Raw genomic sequence first — 15,752 nt, forward strand, 5'->3', positions numbered from 1 at the left:
AGAGATGAAATTGATAGGCTTGGCTGTCTTTATATGCACAGATATGGCAAAACCATTACGTAGGCACAGCCAATTGATGTGATAATATTGAATAATGTGAGCTGCATCTCAAGATTGGACAATTTAACGATGCCTGTATTTCAATGTCATTTTAGTTGTTGGCACTTTTACAAAGGCAAGCGTAACAAGTTTTCTGCTTTTGACCCTTACACAATAGGGACCTTTACTTTTTATGACAAGCTGTAAAGTATGCCTCTGCCATCATAGTCATATTGTAATTTTCTTACTGCCAAATACCCATGTTTAAGTGAAATATAAATTCAATTCAGTTTTAAGAATGTAGTTTACGTTATAGTAGCACAATATGAGTGAATAATTTTTATTTACACAGCAGCTCACTCAGTTGCATAAGGATGGTATATGACAATATACCGTCTTTTGGCAAGTAAGTTATTCTTGTGACAAAAATTAATTTACGAAGTCCGTTGTCAGCTCTCGCATGATACCTTGGGAAGATGCAGAATAAGCCAGCAATGTTTTTGCTATTATTTACTCAAATTGCATTTTTCCCCAGTCAGACTAAATAGGGCGTCAGCAAAAGATACAGTACATTTATAATGATTCTTCAGCACAGGGAACAACAGGCTGGCAACTCTGATTTCAGCATTGCATGACAGGGAAGGAAGGGTACACTGCATAGAGGTCAGTGTCCATTGGCAGTCATTAGAAGGATGAAAGAATGGAGGCATCACGCTAGCATGGAGCTGCAATAATTCCTTGCCACCCTCTGCCCCCATACTTGTGTCAATGTAGGTGGCAAAGGACCTTCGGGAAAGGGTGGGGAAAGCTCAAAATGCATGAGCCAAGTTCAAAAAAAATGAAATAAACTTTTATAGGACACACACATTTTCGTCTCGTATTTGTTGCTAGCTGGTTTAGGTTTCTAACTGGTCCTGGGCTACATTTAAACCAGACCATATGTTGTTGAGCATTTAATTCATGCAGAATGTGTCTTTTTTCATAGAATCATGTTGAAAGGGACCCCAAGGATCATCTTCTAGTCCAACTCCCTACAATGCAGGAACATACAGCTGTCCAACATGGGAATCAAACTTGCGACCTTGGTGATGTCACCACCACGCTCTCATCATCTGAGCTACATCAATTTCTATATTTTATTCTATATTGCAAATAGGACTGGGGGAAATCCTTGTCTCTAACACTGAAAAGCAGATGCCAGTCAGTGTATACTGAGGTGACTCAGCGTTTCATATGTTCCTAACTTATTAGATGAATCATGATACAACCCCCTTATTTATTTTTATTTTCTTTTTCAATTCCCTGGAAGACAGTGTGCCCTTCTCTTCAGTATTGGGAATGCATATCTGCTGGTTTTCTTTTGTTTTAAAGGCAAATAGTCCATCCTCCCCCTGCCCAACTATATACACACACATAAAAAGGAACTTGTGGGGCAGGGTCTAAAATGCATTTGGGATCCACCTTGGCTATGCAGAAAAGCCCTAAGCAAGTTACAGGATTTTACTGGGCTGGACAACAATAGTTCAGTGGTCACAAGAAAGAAAGACAAATATATTTACATTGAAGATGTTGTAGTTTTCTGTGCGGTCCAACAATTTATCTAGTGGATAAAGGGCTCGGCTGGCAGCATGCCAAGGCAGAAATTCCTTTTCCTTGGATAGGTATCTGATAATCTCTAGTGGAATGTTCTGAGGCAAATAGCCAGCTCTGTATAATCAAAGAAGTTATTGTGAATCATTAATTGGAAAAAGGTCATGGTGACACTAGAAACTGAGGTAAGCTTTTCCTTGTGCAGATACAAATAAAAAACTATAATCATTTCATTATATTATACAATGAGGTCAATATTCTTTTTTTAAGTTTTCAAATACAGAGTGTTCTTTAGAAATGAATCTATGCATCATAACATATAATTTTAATGAACTCATGTCTACAAGGTCAAAAGGATTAAAAAAAAAAAAGCCTGATGATAGGAACTGAACAGTCACAAACATTTGTTACAGAAAATATTTATAAGGTCATTATGATTAAACAGGAAGAAGCTAACTCCCAAGATGCCATTTTTCATTATAGTCCCATCTTGCTCCAACATTCTCCCAACAACATTTATTAATTCAACGGAGAAGACATAGGCCACATTCAACCTTTTAATGTTGCCATGATAGTTGATATAATAGTAGCTTGGAATAATTATGAAAGCAACGTGTTTCATATTTATTAGCTATTATTAGTTTGCTAGCAATTCCTATGAAACATGGGGAGATTTAGAAGGCATAATCCCATCAGTCGGTGGAGAAGCATCATGGGGGGAAAACAATTAAATGAAAATACTACAGAATACTTTCAATTAATTCACAAAAAAAGAAAAAGAGAACCATAACATCATATGAATAGCAAGATTCCTAACTGATTGACACAAAAATAAATATTTAAATTGCTGAAATCATTATAGGAGCTTTCAGTGAGTTAACTAAAGACCACATATCTAATTCTGAAGGGACGATTTGTGAGTTGTGCAGCTGCATTCTGACCTTGGTTTCTTCACTTACATTGAGCGACTGAACTCACAGATAGAGCTCAGTACATTCATTTTCCCCGTAGGGACAAAGTACCAAATGGTAGTGTAATTGCCAAGGGAAAATTATTACTCCATTCTGAATTATTTCCACCATAAATCCAAAACCCGTCCAACAGACTCTGTCACAAAAACAACAGTGTTGCATTAAAGTGCTGAGAGTCCCACATACAAGTGAGCCATAAATTCATGAGCCCACCGTCCACCAGAGCCATCCTGAGATGTGCTTAAATCAAAATTAGAAAACCCAAGCTGGTCACAAACTGGCTGGCAGTGTTGAGACAATGGGAATGAGGTGATTTAGTTGCTACTGTTCTAAAAGGCACTCTGCATCATCTGCTTCATATGGGATGTACAGAACGTGAGTAGCTTATGGCTGTTCAGATATATCCCCACCTCCACTTACAAAGTGACAACTCCTACTTTTTCTTATGTAAATCTGTAACAAAGATTGTTTCATGCCTGCACTGTTGTGTCTGTGCATTGTCATGGAACACAAGAAAATGACACGAACACAAAATTCAGTGGAATTTGTTGTTCAGAGATTTTTCCTCTTGAAAATAAAGCAAAGGATAAGGCTATTTTTAGTGCAATGTGTGTTAAATTCATACACTGCATTGGGTACGACATGAAAGGAAAGGTGCTACATTTCACTCTAATGATTCAATGGTTATGCACAGCTCTTTTGTATTACTGTATAGTAGATGATAACGGCATGAGTGTTGAGAATGACACAGAATTATGAGTTATTGGCAAATGTTAAGCCCCATATTTTCCTGGTGCTTCTTTTGCTGCTCATCACAGCTACGGGAGCCATGGACAAACAGTATAGGCCTTGGAAGGCAACAGTGAGAAGATGAGATGTCATGGGCAGTGTCCCTGCTGGTGCCTGTGATGGACAGGCCCTGGGTCTGCCTCCAGTGGGAACTGGCAAGTCAATCAGCCAATCAGGAGATAGAGGGTGGAATTTAAGTTGGATGCAGACAATCTGAGAGCACAGTCAGGGCTTGCCTGAACGTTTAACCTGGGATTAGAGATAGGGACTTTCTATCTGGTTGGTCAGAATGGGGGTGGCAGCAGGTCAGCCAAGGATCCACTAGATCCTAAACAGATTGTGCAGCCAGATAGAAGCCCAATTCAGGCCCCTCTGCTGTGTCAGTCTGGAGCTGATACAGCTAAATTTAAGAAAAATACTCTCCGGCCACTTTCTGATCTGGTTGGTACAAGAGATATGCCTTTGGATGAAGTAGCAGCTCCAATGCTCCATCCAGCCCTGGTGCTCCATGGCCAGGTGTTAGGATGGCTCCCCACAACATTAGAAGAAAAGATGACACTGACATAATTCATCAGTGTTTAGTAATGATGGAACCATATTTTACTGACAAGGTTCAGCCTTGGAACATTTTTTTAAAACATGTTTATATCACCCTTCGTGGAAACTGATTCCTGGATGGATCACACAATGAAGAATATCAAAAGACTATAACCACACAATTATAGTCAGGACTTGACAGGCAGGACTTGACATCTTTCCGCAGGGCCTGCAAGACAGAGCTGTTCCACCTGGCCTTTGGTCAGGGCGCAGCCTGACTCCCTCCTTTGGCAATCTTTACAAAACTTTAGTTTATGGTTGCCATCAATTTTGATTTTAATTAATTTTTATAATGTTTTTATAATGTTGTACTGTTTTAGTGTTGTTAGCCGCCCTGAGCCTGGCTTCGGCTGGGGAGGGCGGGATATAAATAAATTTTATTATTATTATTATTATTATTATTATTATTATTATTATTAAATAAAGTATCAGGCCAACATAAGTATTAGCAGTATCTAAAATCAATCAATTTATTACTGCCTTTGGCAATTCATAGGAAATAATTGGAGATTTTTTAAAACCAATAGACTGTGTTGGAACATGTGAAAAGTATTAAAGTCAATGCCTAAGTTGTGAATCACACATTAGATTGCTATGGATCATACTAGTGCATAACAGAATTCAGAAAGCTATTGAAAGAAAAAGCTGCTCTCCTCAAAGTAATTAGTTCGCAGTAATCCCACTCAATTAAATTGTTCACCACTGAGGGCTGTGGTCTTGATTTTCAAACTTTAATGTAGATGCAATAATGAAGGTTAAATACAAGATAAACAAAATGTTCATTTACACAGAAACCGTATTATTCCTTGTGAATGCATTAAGAGAACATTATCAACAACTCTGCATGTGAGAGCTGATATTTGGGAAGGTTTTGAATGTGTTTCACTGGCTTTGGTGGAAACCTTGAATGTTCTTGCAGTCTATTGCTCTAATTTCTGATGCTTAAATTGGTCTGAAAACCCTGACTTTTCTGGTCATTAGTTTGAACAGGGGTTTAAACAACATCATTAGGGGATAATATGGATCCAATTACCTTGAATATGCTTGAAGACTTTGGATGTTGTAATGAATTAAATTTGGCTCTCTGGGGAAGGATTAGTGTGATAAAGATGACTACAAATTCACACTTTAATTTTGCTACACAGATGCTCCCAACAGACAATTCAGGGAACTATCCTTTCCAAAACACGGAGAGCATTTAAGGGGTTGTATGTTTCTTTCATATAAATGAAGGCATAACATTTAGCTACTGTAATCAATGAGCCTATGTGAACCAGAGGAAGAATGTGTTGCACTCTGTATCTTAGAGGTCAGTTTTCAAGTACGAAATTATCAGTGGACTAGACAAGTGCTTACAATTAAGCTGAAGTTACCCACCAGTGAAGTCCAAAATAAAATAATAACAGCCACTTACTACAAAGTATTGCTGTGAAAATAAAGAAGGATATATCAATAGGCTTATGACTTACAAGCTTTTGCTCCTTACAATAGACATTATTAAAATGTTTAGTTCAAAATTCATTCAGTGAAATTAATATAAATAAAGATCACTTAGGTGTAACCTTCTGCACCGAAGTACAATAACAGATGCTTTGTATGCATTGTTAGGTAAGAGAATACCTTATGAAGCAAGTAAGCCAGCTTTCCCATTCCTTTCAATCAATATTGTCACATTGTGAGTAATATAATCTAACAAGCATTCCCAGTTCCTCAAATTCCCACACTTTCCCACATTTCTTTCCAAGGCCTTTATGATTTCCAAACAGTCGAAATGAAGGTCAATCTAGATGAGGCTTTTGGAGATCTGTGATTGGATCTCTTAAGGGGTAGGTGTGCATGTGTGTTTTAAGTTAAAAGCAGTTTCTGGCAGAGATTGGATAGGAGCTGTGTTCCTGAAAGAAAGTTAACACTTTCCCCTATACTGTTTTCCCCCATTTAAATCCCCTTCTCCCTACCCAGAAGCTGCTATTTGTCCATGAGGAAATCATACAAGAATCATGTGTATAAGTCAAAACTGACAGCACAAAGTCAGTTTTTGACTTACAAAGCCATAAATAAATCACTTACAACCTTTTTCATGTGCCTCATTGTGACCCATAAGGTGCAAGTCTCTTAAGAATGCCATCCTTACATCAATTTCAAAGAAGGGGCACTTAAAGAAAGAGCCCTGTGGCTTATTAATCATGAAAATCTATTAAGGTTTGGAAAAACCTCGAGTCTTTTCAGGAAACAGTTTAAGAATTCTTAATTTGGGGCTGGCATTTCCTGTTCTTGGTCAACTTGTTCCTACACTTCACAACTTTTATCACAGTGCAAAATAGAAAAGTAAGCAAATTAAATACATTAACTGATGTTAATGTTATAATAAAATATATTCATTGCTTTGACAAGTGAAACAGAACACAGCAACACTATAGCCCCCTTCAGACACTACAACTAGGAGTGAAATAAATACTTCTACATGCATTAGAGCCCCAATAACACATGGGCAGCCCTGTTATATCATAGCACACACTACTGCAGTCATTGTCCGTAAGTTAGAAGCAACCAGAATAGTGATGGTAGGCAGAGCTAGTGTATCCCTCCCCTATTCTCCTCCTCATGTGTTCACCCTAACTTTAGTGTCAGAAGAGGGCTAAAATTATAACTTATGAAGACAGAAGACACATGCTTTAATACCAGTGTTTTGGGGTTGTACTTAGCCAGATAAGGGTGAAAAATATGTGCTTTAGTGCTCATCCAGATTTCCTTTAGTGCTGCATTTCTAGTTCTGTGCTTTAAAGTTCTGTGTCCAAGTGTTATCTTTTCTCCCTGGCACTTTCCATGCAAAAACATGCTCTTTACCACTGGAAACCATTCCACAGGAAACCCAAATTGTCGTTTGTTCCAATTCACCATTAAAGAGTGGGTTGACACAGAACAGGAAATTGCGGGGCAAAAGGTAAGTGTGGGTGAGCCCTTAATCCAGAAAAGATGGGGGTGATGGTTCCAAAACAGAGTGTTCTAGGCTATGTGAACATAACTGTAACCAGTGAGAGATCTCTAGCACCACAGGAACCTTTAGGGAACCTGAAGATGCTACTGAAAACAGTATTGCTACTGGGAAAATGATAAAAATACATACAATTCACTTCCTTTTTCATATACATACACACACATAAGGAATACACGGCATGTGTGTGATCATCAAATACTTTATCATAGAAAGTACTGACCACCATTCACATTTAATTAGCATTTATTGAAAGGTCTACATTACCTTAGCTATATAACATACATAACTCCCATTCAAAAGTCCCTCACCTATCGTCAACAGACAATAAAGAACTCTGTATTGTGGCATGCAATAGCACTGAGAATATAGTACCTGTAGTCCACAGAGTCATATATGGCACTCTTATTCCTCCCAAAGTATACAAAACTCACTCTGCTGAATTTTTACAAGTGCTACAGTAAGAATTCCCCTTTCCTCCTCCTTGTGGCTGCCTGACAAAGTCTCCAATTAAGGAATGCTTGACTACTTCATTTGTACTGGAGCTTTTGAAACACCACAACCAGTGCTGGAATTGCATCCATGATTGAGGTGGTCCTCGGGACTTCTGAGACTTCCTTGGAGACAGCTCAGAAGCTGAGAACAGTGGGGAATGCACAACCTAGTACCTGACAGGAGTGGGGAGGCAGCAGCATATCTGAGTAATATTGCTATAGTTGTATTGGCTACCAATTTGGTCATGAGACAATTCATCCTGTTTTATAAAAACATTTAGGACCTAGCTCAGAATTTCTCCATACTGAGAAATCAGGCCTGTGTCAAGAAAAATAATGATCTCTGCAGTAGCAAGCAAAATGTGGCACTACTCTCTTTTTTTGCCAAATTTTTGAGAACCATTAATTTATGCAACCCATTTTGGATGTAGACAATAAATATACATATTATCATTCATATACACACACCCCACCCCACAATTTTAGTAATATAACAGTATTAGAATATATACAAAACTGAATCAAGCTTATGAACGCGTGATAAAACGTAAAAATATATAAATAGTAAATAAGATTATGAATATGAAATGTTTATTTAAATAATTACTTTCCATACTTAATATTATATATATTACATCAGCATATAATCGAACTCTGTTCCAACTATTTACGACTGTTTTTACATATTCTATGAATGACTTCCATCTATTTACTACCCTTTTATACATGCCTTGCTTTTTTCTCATTATTCTTGAGGATTGTTTCTGCATTGGATAACCAAGTATCATAAAGCAGAGCAAGAAATATGTATGTCAGAGCAGGGAGGGGAAATCTGAAGCTTGAAGATTTTTATCATCAGAAATTATATATTGCACAAATATCATTTGGGGAAAAAGGCGTTCATTAGTGAAATGGGAACACGTTATTAATCTCCAATGTATTAAACTGACTTTAAAGGGAAATTAATCAAGCATCTATACACAGAAATACCCTGAGGCTTTTATCGATCAGGAATGAGGAAAGTGCAGCTGATGGTGTTTGTGCTTCGTCTCACGGAAAGACAGAAAATTGAAGAAAGCTGGGTGGGATTTGAAACACGTTTTAAAAGATAGGTTCAACCTTAAAGCACGCCTAGGCTAACCAGGCAAATATAGGAGTATTACAGGGAGGTGTATTAGAATAGATTATCTACAGAAAAACATACCTGGCTAAATTGAATGCATCATCGATCAAACCCGCACGATTACTGACAGAGATTACCTATGAGGGTAAAGGAGAAAAATTGAACACGTCAGGATAACACAAAAACAGCAGGGATTTCAGAAATCACAAAAATATTCAGGCAATATGATTAAATGGGCTTACCTTATGGTTCCTCATCAGTTGGTCAATTAATAATCTCCAATTTCTAATGTCATAGTTAACCCTAAAATAGCCAGTTTGATTGATGTTCCCCAGCAGCCAGTTTCCCTCATTAAGGGAAGCAATCCTGTGATGCTCTGCAAAGAAAACACAGGGAGGGAGGGAGGGAGGGAGGAACTTAAAATTACTGGTTCAAAAAGTTTTAACATTTTATATTGTACCTAGAATATAATTTACCAGCTTTTTTCAGCACAGTAAAATGTTTTAATTTGAACAGGCTACTTTAATTTCTCTCATAAAACACTGTAAATGAAAAATTCCACTCTTTCAAGAGGACAGTTATTGATATTAATATCCAGATAGATATGGTTTGGGCTGACTATAAAAATGCTTTTCTAAATTTGCAATGGAAATATAGAATGCATTTAGTATATTTTTTTCCCTAGAAAAATCTGGTTATCATGGATGCTACTATCAAAAACTGAAGCCCAAATGCTAGTTCTCTCTAGACAACAAGATTTTAATAAACTCCAAACCAGGTAGCTGGCTTTAATTCGGCTTAGGACAAAATTCCTACATTCATCTCTGATGTGATAAATATGTTACAAGATAAAGCTCTACCTCATCAGTTTCATGTGGTGAATATTATTTTATAAATGCACCCTCAAATGGTGACAGCTAGTATTTATCACATCAGGAAGCTTGTTAGTTCTCAGTGTCTACCACTGAGGCGGCAAAGACCAACTGTTGCCACGACAGAGCTCATTCATGAAGAATGTTCACCACATGAAACTGATGGAGGAAAATTATATCATGAGGACTTAATTGCATCCGAAGTGAATAAAGGAATTGAACCATAGTCACTAAATCGGCTGGACAATGCTTGCTTAATTCTAAATATCCGATTTGGTCAGGCTGGAATGCAAGGGAGAGGGAACCTTTATGACATATGGATTGCAAACAAAATGCAGTTTCGCTCGGAGTTGATTTGTTGCACAAATTAACCTCACCCACACTATATGCAGCCCAAGTATAAAGTCAGGCATAGGCAAACTCAGCCCTCCAGATGTTTTGGGACTACAACTCCCATCATACCTAGCTAAAAGGACCAGTGGTCAGGGATGATGGGAATTGTAGTCTTAAAACATCTGGAGGGCTGAGTTTGCCTATGCCTCCTATAAAGTGATAGGAGAACTATCAGGCCAAAGGCCCATTTAGTGCAAAATCCTGTTCTCACAGTGACCAACCAAATGTTTATGGGAAGCCTGTGAGCAGGACCTCAACACAACAGCATTCCTCATTGACGTAGTTTCCAGAAACTGGTATTCAGAAGCATACTGCATCTAACCATGGAGACAGAACATAGCTATCATGGCTGGAAGCCACTGAAAGCCTATCCTCCATGAATTTGTCTAATCCTCCCTTAAAGCCATCCAAGTTGGTGACAATCACTACACCTTAAACTCTGTGCTTATATGAATGAAATCTTTCTTTTGACTGTCCTGAATCTTCCAACATTCAGTTTCACTGGATGGCCATGGGCTCCAATACTATGAGAGGAAGAAAAACAAATCTATATTCGCTTTTCCCACAGCATGCAGGTTCTCATACACCTCTATGATGTCCCCCTTTTTTTCTAAACTAAAAGTCCCATCTTTACCTCATGGGGAAATTATTCCAGCCCTTTGATCATTCTGGTTGTGCATTTCTCAACCTTTCCCAGTTCTACAATATGCTTTTTCAGCTCAAGCAATCAGAACCGTACACAGTATTCCAAGTCTGGCCATACCATAGATTTGTGTAATGGAGTTATGATATTGAAAGTTTTCTTTTCAGTCCCCACTCCTAATCATTTATAAAATGAAATTTGCATTTTTTTCACAGCTGTTGCACACTGCTTCATCCAAATATTCATTGAGTTATTCCCAAAGTCTCTTTGGGGCATGCCCATCATTTACTGCACATGAGTTTCCTCCTTTTTCATTTCTTTGTGCCCCCCTCCTGTTTCATGCACCCTTTAGAACCTTTAGAAAAGGCCATTGAAAACAGTTTGATGCTGGACTAGTAGTAAAAATATAGTATATAGAGATATATAAAAGTGCAGATTCATTTATTAATTTGCTTTGTCAGTGCCCCCAGCTTTCTATGCATGTGTTTTCTATTGTTAAGTGTTTTCAAAATGCAGTAAACGTTTTACACACATTAACTGACTTGCTTTTGGAACTTTTAAGAAACCTACAATGGGTTTTTAAAAATCTAAAAAGTCACCGTAATGTTAACAGAATCCAGTCAGAGCCTGGAGCAGTTCCAGGCCAGGTTTGATGGAAAAGACCAGAAGCCAATGTTACAGTCCAGACAAGGAGCACGTGAACAAACTTTTATTTTCATCCAGACCTATTCTTGCAGTTTAACAGAGTCCTAAAACAGCACTTGACTCAGCAGACCTAGAACCCCTTCTCAGACACCCCAGAAGCCCAGACTTCCTCTTCTTTCACCAGAGTTCTACTTAGTTTTAACTTAAATGGATAAAAAAATTCCTTCCAGTAGCACCTTAAAGACCAACTAAGTTAGTTCTTGGTATGAGCTTTCGTGTGCATGCACACTTCTTCAGAAGTATCTGAAGAAGTATGCATGCACACGAAAGCTCATACCAAGAACTAACTTAGTTGGTCTTTAAGGTGCTACTGGAAGGAATTTTTTTATTTTGTTTTGACTACGGCAGACCAACACGGCTACCTATCTGTAACTTAAATGGATAGTAACATATCAATTGACATAATTAAGGCAGGATAAGATTATTCACACCTAGGTCTTGAGGCTGTTGAAGTGGGCCTAATGTGTGCTCCAGGTTGTTCTAAATAAAATGGTTTGGTCACCACCCTTTATGTAAAGAATACATCTTCATCGTTCTGCACTCAGGCATAAGAACATAGAATTGTAGAGTTGGAAGGAACCATGAGGGTCATCTAGTCCCACCCTGCAATGCTGGAATCTTTTGCCTAATGTCAAACCCACAACTCTGAGATTAAGTGTCTCATACTCTACCAAATGAACTATCCCGGTTGTCTCCCCACACCAAACTGTCTACAACCATCAGTACTCTTATATAATAAATTATTCCAGGGCAAATCAATCTGCAAGCACTATTTCCATCAGCATCTGTATCAACAAGTTGCCAGATTCATAGGATCTGAAAATAAACACATGTCCCAGCATGCCTTTCTATAAAGTCCCTCCCTCTTCTTTTTTAGCATAATTAATTATCCTATTTAGCCCATCAAGCTTTTAATGAGTGGTAACTGCTTCAGGATTGGAAAACACTTCTTTTTTTTAAGTAATCTTAATGATCCTCTTTCCCTTCAAAGCCCCCCACCAAACACACACACACACACACACACACACACACACACACACACACACACTATTGTCTGGGGGTGCTCACCTACACAAGTAGGCACTTCAGTAAAATTTAAATTCAGTAAATCAAATAAAAATAGGCAAACAGCTAATTGGGGAAGACAAACAGTGTCTTGGAGCTTAGTTTAAAAGTACAAAATGTCTGTGAGATGGGAAAGCATGTGTTATTTTTTTTTAAAAAATGGGGGGTGGGATTATTTTTTAAAAAATGCTTGACATTCTGCAAGATCCAATTCGAAATATTGCAACAAATGACACCTCACCCCCAAAAATTAGCCTACTGAAATAGAGAAAATAGGAGTGGGACAGTATCCAGAAGTAGATTTTTGTATGGAAAGACAGTGAACTTTGCTCAGTTCTGGAACTCAGAAAAAATCCATGCTCCAGAATTCTTGCATTCTAGGTGCTTGTCTTATATACTAGGCTTCAGTAAAATCTTTCTTTCTGATTTTTTTAAAAAAAGTAGATTCTACAAGCCTGAAGTCTGCCCACCTCCCTTCCAGTCCTTTACCGAGAAATGAATATGGCATAATGACAGTTGTATGCATATAACCTTTGTAGATTAGATCAACTGAATATTGGCCACAAACTATCTAGATTCCAGACTATTTTCATACATGTTATAAAGTAGTATGAAAACCTGCCAGTCAAAGATGACAGCTTCAAAACACCTATTTCATCACTACACATTTCTTTGATAAAGGAAAGCTACAGCAGTATCTTTAAAGAAAAGAAAAAGAAAAGTGTTTCTGTTATCATGGTTTTCAGTAAGTTTTCAGTACAATCACAATCCATTATTATTTTTTAGATAAGGGCATGATTATTTTGACCTTTTCCTACAAAGGAGAGTAGGAATCTTTTCATGTTATTTTAGTTCAAATAAGTAGGAGGTTATTGTAAAGGTTGTCTGATGAATGTTCTTCACAAAGTTCTATATAATTTACTAGAATTTTATGTCTGAGCCTTTCTCAACATTTCTATACATCGCACTTTCTTTACCAATGCCTCTCTGGTGTTCTTACTTCATTGAAATCATGTGCAATTTCTCTAATTATCAGAAATATTTACTGAAAAGTCATGTTGGCAACAAAAGAAGGTAGAAGCTCATTTTATCCAAAAATAATATTTATCCTATGCATAGAATTGTTGCAAGATATAAATATCTAATATTGGTGACTAACTTTTCTTTGTTATTTTTGTTTGTTCAGAATATGGAGGGTGGTTTTAGAGTATTGTCTGAAACTTCGTTTATCAGGACATGAATTTGGGTCCATTTGTGCTTGCAAAAAACATGCATTCTAGAATACATGGGCATATAGCTTAGTCGTTTTCTAGCAGGCAAACACCTTCCAGAAGTGTATGGAACAAAATGACTAGTATTTTGGATATTGGAAGGACAAATGCTTGCCGTTACATTTGATAAGCAGCTGACCTACCACTCTTCATTGTACAGGGACAACTCTGTAAACATTAGGATTGTGCATAAACTCTTAGCTACAAAGCTGTTTTTTGAATTTCCACAATCCAACCCTACTCATCTCCCTTACAAATGTAAGATGTTACATTGTATGTAATTCATACAAAACTGTTGTTGTAGGCTTCATGAAATGTAACACTGAGAACCCTACATGTGTGTAATTAAGTTATTGTATGAGAAATATTTTACTAACCCTTTCATGCAGCACTTCATGATATCCATATGGTTCAGGAGGACCCCCTGACTCTCAGCATAGGCACCTACAACCTTCCGCTCCAACCTATAGTAATTTACTCTTTGGTCAGTTGATACATGTACAGTGTAAGTGCGTGCACATTTACTCAGGAGTAGCTCCCACTATGTTCATGGGGGCTTAATTCCTAGTAAACATACATTTAGGATTAGTGTTAAAACTACTATAAAAAACGCTGTAAGGTAAGTGTAAATATAATTTATGCATTTTTAGTTCACTACACACTGATGCAGTGGCGTACAATACTCTCTGTTTAAAATGAATCTAGCCTTTCAAGTAGTAAACACATACAGTTGTACCTTGGTTCTCAAAGTTGAACATTTTGGCTCCCGAATGATTGAAAACCAGAAGTGATTGTTCCGGTTTTCGAACATTCTTTGGAACCTGAACGTCCGGCATGGCTTCCTATTGGCTGTTGCAAGAGCTTCCTGCAGCCAACCAGAAGCCGCTCTTTAGTTCCCAAACATTTTGGAAGTCGAAGAGACTTCCAGAACGGATTCCATTCGACTTTCAAGGTTATTTATTAGTTATTTATTGCATTCAGGGGGGATTCTGATTGATAAAAATCTTACGGAAGAGAAGATGCTCTTTCACAAGATTGGGTTTCAATCACCTGTCTATCAAAACCCACAAAGGGAATGTTTCCTTACGCCTTTTCACTCATTACCTAATTAAATAAAGCTGGGGGCAGGGAGTAGAGTGGGGGTAATGAAAAACTGTGGCAATAGGAAGCTCAAAGGAGGTAGAGTTTGAGCATGATCCCCTGATGTCAAAAGGCCTTTCAAGTAGATAATGCTATGTGCTTTTACAGTACAAAACTTGTAGGATGTGGAACCTTGCACCAGCAGGAAGTCCTTCTGGGAGTCTCTACCTATAGGAAGTGATGCCCTGGTGTTTATATTTTCTGGTGGTAGTAATATAAATGGGCTGCTAGTGCTGATTCAAGGAGGCTGCTTGAGGCCTGAAATTGCTGAAGACCACCATGTAAAAGCGTACCAAATTTTTTTCAATCCAGCCACTCTCAAAAAAAGAATGCACTCTTCAAAATAATAAGGGAACCTTTCTAAATCTGTAAATGTTAAACTACTACTAAATGTGGTACTGCAGATGTTATATTGAAGAAAGGGGAGGTGAGAATTTCAGTTTCCTCTAATCTCCTTTGATATTTGTGAAGTTTCAGAAGGATCCCAAACCCAGGAAGGCTGTAACAAACAATATGTTAGCATTTCCAAATCTGCTAGCAGGACTACCACTCTGACAACCACTCCTTACCCAAAGGTAAGTAAATTTCAATAGAAGTTGTATAAAGGGAATTTATTAAACATGCTTGGTTATCCATACAACACAACTGTCAGGGAGAGTAATCCCTACAAGCCATCCTTTTCCCATATACCTAATATACCCATATATTAGAACCTAACCATCTTATCATAAAGTTATAACTATGGACATCTAAATTCATTTTTGTCCCTTCTGTTCTTTTACCAATTGGGCACTTTTTACCACTCAGTAATGGCTTGCGGGACTTCTCACTTATTACTGGGCTAGATCAGCCAGCCATTTGTTCTATTTGTTGTATACACTGACTAGCATTTAAAATCACAGTTGCTATTGATTTTAACTTTGCTCATACTTAAGATCCCATGGTCCTTTCTAACCCACTCAGGCTATCTGCATCTTGATTAGCATATAAATGAAGTTAAAGGAATTGCTCATGAATAAATACTGCTTCCAAATGAATTAGTTTTATTCACAGCTTGATAACTTCTTA

General features: G+C 37.7%; 1 protein-coding gene across 2 annotated transcripts in view; it reads right to left on the reverse strand.

The window, feature by feature from the left end:
- Positions 1 to 15,752, reverse strand: part of TRHDE (thyrotropin releasing hormone degrading enzyme) — a 203,209-nt gene that overhangs the window by 17,994 nt on the left and 169,463 nt on the right. For both annotated transcript variants that reach the window (XM_081878691.1, XM_081878690.1), the window contains 3 exons: positions 8,838 to 8,971; positions 8,677 to 8,732; positions 1,599 to 1,746 (listed from right to left, as the gene is read on the reverse strand). In XM_081878691.1, coding sequence (XP_081734817.1) covers positions 1,599 to 1,746; positions 8,677 to 8,732; positions 8,838 to 8,971 — 338 coding nt within the window. The remainder of the gene's footprint in view (positions 1 to 1,598; positions 1,747 to 8,676; positions 8,733 to 8,837; positions 8,972 to 15,752) is intronic.

The sequence above is a fragment of the Podarcis erhardii genome, assembly GCF_964252035.2.
Source record: "Podarcis erhardii genome assembly, chromosome: 10".
NCBI lineage: Eukaryota > Metazoa > Chordata > Lepidosauria > Squamata > Lacertidae > Podarcis > Podarcis erhardii.